At 55.9% G+C, this 7,544-nt stretch overlaps 3 protein-coding genes across 3 annotated transcripts in view; 1 reads left to right on the top strand and 2 right to left on the bottom strand.

The window, feature by feature from the left end:
• Positions 1-126: 126 nt before the first annotated feature.
• On the bottom strand, positions 127-4,646 carry PTSG_10400 (uncharacterized protein; the record flags this gene model as incomplete). The annotated part of the gene is made up of 16 exons (XM_004988394.1): positions 127-139; positions 275-402; positions 587-659; positions 877-959; positions 1,183-1,299; positions 1,487-1,568; positions 1,771-1,874; positions 2,218-2,283; positions 2,541-2,636; positions 2,869-2,906; positions 3,136-3,225; positions 3,336-3,453; positions 3,607-3,699; positions 3,999-4,115; positions 4,280-4,357; positions 4,572-4,646. 16 exons carry the CDS (start codon positions 4,644-4,646, stop codon positions 127-129), a joined length of 1,371 nt encoding a protein of 456 aa, XP_004988451.1.
• Positions 4,647-4,971: 325 nt separating this feature from the next.
• On the top strand, positions 4,972-7,115 carry PTSG_10399 (ribosomal protein S6). The gene is made up of 4 exons (XM_004988393.1): positions 4,972-5,006; positions 5,504-5,657; positions 6,045-6,456; positions 6,745-7,115. The coding sequence occupies exons 1-4, from the start codon at positions 5,001-5,003 to the stop codon at positions 6,893-6,895; spliced, it is 723 nt and encodes a 240-aa protein (XP_004988450.1). The 5' UTR covers positions 4,972-5,000; the 3' UTR covers positions 6,896-7,115.
• Positions 7,116-7,341: 226 nt separating this feature from the next.
• PTSG_10398 (uncharacterized protein) overlaps positions 7,342-7,544 on the bottom strand; it is a gene marked incomplete at both ends in the record, with an annotated part of 986 nt that continues 783 nt past the window's right edge. Inside the window, one exon of the mRNA XM_004988392.1 lies at positions 7,342-7,415. Within this exon, the coding sequence (XP_004988449.1) occupies positions 7,342-7,415 (74 nt within the window). The remainder of the gene's footprint in view (positions 7,416-7,544) is intronic.

Here is a 7,544-nt window from a genome sequence, read left to right as displayed (position 1 = left end):
ACACACACACACATTCACCAGACGCACACACGCACTGACCGTTGTGTCCGAACATGCGAAAGTGGGCGAGCTGGAATGCCATCTGCAGCGTGCCGTCCGTGCCGAGGTTCAACCCCTTCAACTTGCTCACATCCATCGCCTGGAGACGTGGGGAGAGGGTAACAGGGCAGCGTGGGTCAACAGACGACGCAGACATCATACTAGCTGGCAGGCCAGACAGACAGACAGACAGACGGACGGACGGCCGGACGGACTGACACACACACACACACACATATGTGAAGCACTGCGCACCTGTGTCTGGAGGACTTTCATGTCAATCGTGTTTTTGAAGGCGTCGAATTCCTCCGCCGCGGTCTTCAGCTCGGCGCTCAGCTCGTCCGTAAAGTCAAAGTCGAGTTTCTGGCGATGGTGATGACGCGATGGTGTGGTGTCGACACGTGGTGATGCGAAGCGTTAGGCAATTGCACATGACACACACGCACACACGCACACACGCATACACGCACACACGCACACACACACACACACACACACACACACGGCCATTCTCCCCTCTCTCCTCTCTCCCCGTCTGTGCGCGCACCACAGCCTGTTCCTTTGGCCTTGGGTCCGGTGTCGGCGTTGCAATGCTCTCCTTGTACACCTCCTGGAAATACCTGTCAAGCATGAAAGAAGGAGCAGTGCGCCAGCGTGGGTTAAGAGGTGGCGAATGGTGAACACAAGTGTAGACGTACACGCAAGTTTGTGTGTGCACGCAAGTTTGTGTGTGCAGTGTGTGTGTGTGTGTGCAGTGTGTGTGTGTGTGTGCAGTGTGTGTGTGTGTGTGCAGTGTGTGTGTGTGTGTGTGCGTGTGTGTGTGTGTGTGTGTGTCACCTGAGCACGGCCACGCCATCTCCCCACGAGTGCTCAAAGTTGACCGCGGACTTTCCGTTCTCCGTCACAATCAGCTGGAAGCTCTGCACGCACACAAGGAAAGAAAGAGTGACAAGCGATGAGCAACGGCGTGCATGGCATGATCATGTGGGGCGGAGGGCTCTTGAACCTTGTAAGCTAGCCATATCGACACACACACACACACACGCACACACACACACACCCAACACGAAAATACATGCCGCCGCTGCCACCACCAGCACCAGCAGCACCAGCACCACCACCATCGTAGGGAGCGTGCCGCACCTTGTCGAACCATCTGTTCCTGCCGTTACCGTACAACATCGCCTCCGACAGCTCGACGTACTCATCACCGGTGGCGCCACCGAGCGGCGTCATGGGCGCACAGCCGGGGGCAGAGTCCTAGTAGTGGTGGTGGTGGTGGTGGTGGTGGTGGTGAATGGTTGGTGGATGGGGATGAATGGGTGATTGATGGTGGATGCGGATGTGAAAGAGGCACAAGCGACAGCGTGAGCAAAATGACGACACATCTATTCATCGTGCAGCCCAAATCACCAAATCACCAAATCACCAAATCAGGGTGACGGACCTCGAGGCAGACGGCAAAGAGGGCGGAGTCGATGTCCGACATGTGCTGCAGATTGCGCGGCGATGCACCCATCACCTTGTTCCTGGTGGTGGTGATGTGGTGATTGGTGGTGATAAGTTGTGATTGTTGTGGGGATTGGCGGTGAGACAGTGTTGAGGAAAGCAAGGCAAGGTAAGACAGGCAAGACAGGCAAGACACACACACACACACACACACACACACACACACACACACACACACACGCACGCACGCAGCTAAACACGAGACATCACGTGTGCGTGTACCTGAGGGTAGCCCACTTGTCCCTGTTCATCGTGGTGGCGGCGCCGAGCGGGGGCGCGGCCGTTGATGCGGGCTTGGACGTGATGTCCTCAAGCGCAGCGCGAATCTGTGCTTGCAGGCAACGCAACGTGCCAACGCAAGTGAGACGCAAACGGCAGTGCAACAACGAAACGGGACAGGATGGAGTCAGTGCAGGTTGAGCAATGTGTGTGTGTGTGTGTGTGTGTGTGTGTGTGTGTGTGTGTGTGTGTGTGTGTGTGTGTGTTCCTCATTATGGCCACAGATCTGTCCAAACGTCGACATGATCGCTCAAGGTGAGGTTTGAGACACCCACGCACTCGTTCACACGTCAACCACAACTAAGCACTGCTAGTTACTACCGCAAGCAGCAGCAATGTGTGTGTGTGTATGTGTTTGTTTGCTGCGAGCAGGAGAAAGCAATGTTTCACCTCTGCCTCTGGGACGGCGGTGCCGTCCTGGTGAAGAACATTCAACTTGAAAAAGTCGTGGCCGTACTGTCCAGCAACACGCATGACGCAATGCAAGGTGGCAGTGGCGGTGGGGGTGTTGCAGTGAAGGGGAGGGAGTGGGTATTGTGAAGCAACACAAAACGATACGAGCGGGGGATTGCGCAGAAAAGAAGGAGGGTTGTCTTGTGTTGTGTGTGGAATGAAGCGAGCACTGCTGGGCATGTGCACCGAACTCAAAACCGCAGTCACCAGAAGTCACGAGGCAAGTTGATTACACACACACACACACACACACAACCCACCTGGATGATGATGTGCCGGCTCTGGCGCTCATCAAAGACAACGAGCTGGTCCTTGGTCGGCTGCGGCACACGCGTGGAGCTGAACAGGTTGGCGTACTGCACGCACACACACACACACAGACACACACAGACACACACAGACACAGACAGACAGACAGACAGACACACACACAGACACACACACAGGAGAGAAGGGAAACAACACGGTGGTGTAGCTGTGAGGCGGCAAGCAACAGCGAGACGCACAGAGATACACAATCAGACCGACAAGCAGACACACACGCACGCGCGCGCGCGCCGTTTGTTCCCTCTCGCTTCCATTGCTCACCTGGCTCATGTCAAGTGCAAACGCGCCGAACCCAAAGCCTGGCACAATGCAGGACACACGCGCAAACGGCACACGCGGTTAGCACAGCCACGCAAACCAACACCCGCATGAACACAGCACACTCCAGGTACACGCATGTGTGTGTGCGTGTGTGTGACCGTGTGCGCGAAGGTCGTATGTTTAGACACAGCCATGTGTGAGAGCGCTCACTCACTCATACCCACTCCCACTCCCCCTTGACTTCCTTGCTGATGTGCGCACGCTTACCGATGTACCATGCGGCCGCGTTGGGCGCCATCTTGACCAGCTGCTGGAAAAACGGCGTCTCGCTCCGGTGCGGCTTTGTGTGGTACACATCTGCCGTGGATGGGGGGGGGGTCGTGTGTGGGGTAGGGGGTAAGAAGGGTATTGGCGTTGAGTACGTTCGGAAGGAGTGATGAAAATAATCACACACGAATCACACACACCTGGGCTGAGCTGCCTGTCGCGGAGGGTGCGGTAAAAGGCGACAGAGGCGGAGATGAGGCTGGCAGCGCGTGGCGCCTGCTTGTGCTTCGCCGGATCAGGGTCGTCCTTCATCGTCAGCTGCACATGTATGACCATTGTGTGTGTGTGTGTGTGTGTTTGTGTGGAGGGAGATTAGGCTGGGTACTACCGGATGCTGAGCACGGCACCCATTTGCATTTGTGAATCGTGTTCTCTTCTTCAACACACACACACACACACACACACACACACCTGCGGGTTCATGTTGATGGGGAGGGGATCACGGAAGCGGAGATACATGTCAAACCAGGGCGCTGAGATGTAGCTCGAGTAATGCTTCTTGTCCTGGTGGCATCGGGGCGTTGAGGATTGTGGGTGGCACGTGAGCACAAAAGGGCTGGGGAAAGGCAGTAACGATTGTGGATGCCACTCGCACTCACACGCACGCATCATCCAAACAAACACGAATGTGTTTCACTTGAGTTTACACACAAGCGTCGTCGGTATCTTCATCATCATCATCATCATCATCATCATCATCATCATCATCATCATCATCATCATCATCATCATCATCATCATCATCATCATCATCATCATCATCATCATCATCATCATCATCATCATCAACGAAGGCAACAGACCTCGGCCACGATGTGGTCCTGCAGGATCTTGCCCTCGGTGTTGGCAAAGTCGTCGACAACGGCCTTGGTCTGCTGCAGCTCATCAGGCGAGACGAGTGGGGTGGCGGAGGCCACATACTGTCGGGGGTGGCGCGAGAAGAGATGGCAAGTTCAGTGAGTGCAGTGGCCGTCGTGAGGCTGATGTATTGTGTGATGTGGTGGTCATCCACGATGCAGCACCAGGCAAAAACAAAACATGGCATCGCATCGTACACTTCACAGGTGCATGTCTTCGTGCGCACCTTCTGCAGCGAGTCTTCCAGCTTTGGGATCTTCAGCTTGGGCAACGAGTCCTGAAACTTGAACGTCGGAATCACAGTCTGTTGTGGTGTTGTGTTTGCACGTGTGTGGCAGAGAGATGTGAAGAGAAACAGGGGGAGAGAGAGTGTGTGTGTGTGTGTGTGTGCGTTGAGTGTGTGTGTGTGTGTGTTGCGTGTTGAGTGTCAGTTTGGTTCAGTGTCAAAGCCATCGAGCACTGGTCAACTCTTGTGCATGACGCATTGTCAACATAAAGACAAACACAAATGACCAAACCTTGTGGAGGTAGCCGTCACTCGTGAGAGCGCGACGCGCCGTCTTGAGGACGGCTGCTTGGAGCACCACCCGCATCGCCTCGCAGGAGGGGGGGGGGGTAGCGTGACGGGAGATGGGATGGAGGAGCGACGGACACAGAACAGGAGAGGAGCGACGTGGTTTGTGTGCGAGGGTGTTGTGAGTGCGGTTGTGGAGATTGTGCCACTGCCGCTGAAAAAAATCAAAACAGTTGCCACGGTCCGACACCACAAAACACGGTTGGGCGCTGTTTGTGCTATCGCAGAAACCTTGCAGTGATTTCTGGCTGAGCGCCAAATTGTTTAAGATTTGCCAAAGTTTTCCGTGTCTCCCACTCTCCATAAAGTGACTCGGTGTTTTGTGAACCAACGTGCCTTTTTCTCTCGTCCGCACTCAGAGCACACCGCCAGCATGAAGGTGAGAGAGAGACACTCGAGAGTGTGCGTGGGCTGGCTGGCCTTGTGCTTGGAGGGTCGGATATGATGAGCGCGGCGTGCACGCACACGAGGCTTGCTTGCTGCAGCCTGTGTGTGTGCAGTGGGCGACGGCCGTTGCCGAGCTGGGTGCCACGCTGGTGTGCCACGCCGGTGTCGCTGCTCTCTTCACCGCAGCGAAGAACAGCAGTCCACCACCACCACCACCACCACATGCGCGTGCTCATGTGGTGTGCGTGGTGCTCCACTGCGATCCACACACTGAGTGGATCATGAGCACCAGCCCGCATGAACATACGCACATGCACAAGAGTCACCACCACCAACACCACCACGAATTAGCACGCACGCACGCACGCTCGCACGCACGCACGCAACACCAGATCTGCCATGTGCCACCATTTGCTCACACGCGCCTGCCACTTTAATCACATTTCCCTCTCCCGTCCTTGTTCGTCCTCTTTCATCTTGCCACTGCAGCTGAACATCTCGTATCCGGCGAACGCGACTCAGAAGACCTTCGACTTCGAGGATGAGTCGAAGATCCGCCCTTTCTACGACAAGCGCATCGCATCCGAGGTGCCCGCCGACTCCCTCGGCGATGAATGGAAGGGCTACGTCCTGAGGATCACCGGTACGTCCATGTGCCTCCTGTGGTGGCGTACGTGGCAGCGTGTGTGGGCTGTTGGCAGTGTAGCGGTATGGTATGGTGCGGTGCGAGAGTGGCGTGGGGTGTGGCATCGGTCAAGCGTTGAAAAGAGAGGCGACGGCCATTGACACAACTGCAGCAGATGTGCTGGTGGAGATGGAACGAGGCGTCATTAGCACGTTGGCTGGCATTTGTTGTGGTTTGAGCTGCTGCGGGCCCGTTGGACCACGTGCCAACGATATGGCACACATGCCCAACACCCCACATTCAATCGCATTCCATCCTGCCATGAACACTCACGTGCGCGCAACTCTTGGCCTCTTTGTCGCCGTCTTTGCCTCCTTTCCCTGCCCCACAACTTTTGTACGACAGGCGGCAACGACAAGCAGGGCTTCCCCATGCGCCAGGGTATCCTGACCAACAAGCGCGTGCGTCTGCTTCTGGGTAAGGGCTCTCCCAACTTCCGTGAGCGCCGCAAGGGCGCCCGCAAGAAGAAGAGCATCCGCGGCTGCATCGTCGATGCCAACCTCTCCGTCCTCAGCTGCGTCGTCGTGAAGACTGGCGAGAAGGACATTGAGGGCCTCACAGACACAACCCGCCCCCGCCGCCTTGGCCCCAAGCGCGCCAACAACATCCGCAAGCTCTTCAACCTGAGCAAGGAGGACGACGTCCGCAAGTTTGCCGTGCGCCGTGTTGTCAAGCGCGAGGGCAAGAAGAACATTGTCAAGAAGCCCAAGATCCAGCGCCTGGTCACCCCACGCCGTCTTGCCCGCAAGAAGGCCGAGTACGTCTTTTGATTCTTATTTGCTCTGTGTCGCAGTGGATGGGTGCTTGTTGTGGGCGACGCGCTTGTTGTTTGTCTCCAGGGCGTGTTGTGTTGTCACGGTTGTCGGGAAGCATGTTGACGTTGGTTCTGTTCAGTGTGACTGTTTCCCATGCACACCAACAAACACACCCACACATGCACTTGTGTGTGCCTACACGCACCACCCACTGCATTGCATTGCTTTGCCTGTTTTGTGTCGAACGCTCATGATCCCTCACCTCACCTTCTCCTCGCACCACTTTGCAGGCTCGCCGCCAAGCGCGCACAGCGTGAGAAGCAGAGGGCACTGGCTGATGAGTATGCACAGCGCCTTGCTGCCCTTCAGAAGGAGCGCTCCGAGGCCCGCGACGCCCGCCGTGCATCCTCAAGGAAGAGCCGTGCCAGCGAGCGCAAGTAAGCGCCCCCGGCTTGCTCGGTATCTCGTCCTTGTTGCTGCCTGTTGTATTCGCCTGAGTCCTTCTTCCCCTGTGTGGCGTTTGGCTGCTGCTCCCGCTGCTGCCCATCATGTTCTTCCCCCCGTGCTGGTGTTGGTTGGCTCGTGCCGCTTTTGTTTCTCTGACACGCCAACAACGTGGTGGACGAAGCAATCCCAAAAGACAGTAAACACTCACAGCTAGCTCGCAGGCAAGACAGTGTGTGTGTGTGTGTGGGAGGTTGTTGTTGTTGTTGTTGTTGTTGTTGTTGTTGTTTGAGAGCACTGGAAAAGACAATGAATTCACATGGCATTGATGTCGTTTACTTTTGAAACCGAGACTACGAAGGGGGTTGACCAAAACAAGACTAAGGAGCAACAGCAGGGAAGGGAATGACAACGATAACGTCAGAGTATTCATCTGAACGCGGTCAACGGGGAGCGATGCTGTGCAGGTCTTGCTTTGCCATGGGCTTGAGATCAAACCCTTGGTTGAGCGGTTGCCCTGCACGCGTGTGGTGTAGTTGTGTGTGTGTGTGTGTGTGTGTGTGTGTGTGTGTGTGTGTGTGTGTGTGTGTTTGTGTGTGTGTTGTGTGTGTGTGTGTGTGTGTGTGTGTGTGTGTGTGTGTGTGTG

This window comes from Salpingoeca rosetta (genome assembly GCF_000188695.1).
Source record: "Salpingoeca rosetta unplaced genomic scaffold supercont1.36, whole genome shotgun sequence".
Taxonomy (NCBI): domain Eukaryota; class Choanoflagellata; order Craspedida; family Salpingoecidae; genus Salpingoeca; species Salpingoeca rosetta.
The sequence above is the reverse complement of the archived record's forward strand: the minus strand, read 5'-3'. Positions and strand labels throughout refer to the sequence as shown.

Excerpts from the sequence above, each read along its gene's own strand:
- PTSG_10399 (XM_004988393.1), top strand. Across the intron at positions 5,658-6,044 it reads CTACGTCCTGAGGATCACCG|GCGGCAACGACAAGCAGGGC; the intron begins GTACGTCCATGT and ends TTTGTACGACAG. Across the intron at positions 6,457-6,744 it reads CTTGCCCGCAAGAAGGCCGA|GCTCGCCGCCAAGCGCGCAC; the intron begins GTACGTCTTTTG and ends ACCACTTTGCAG.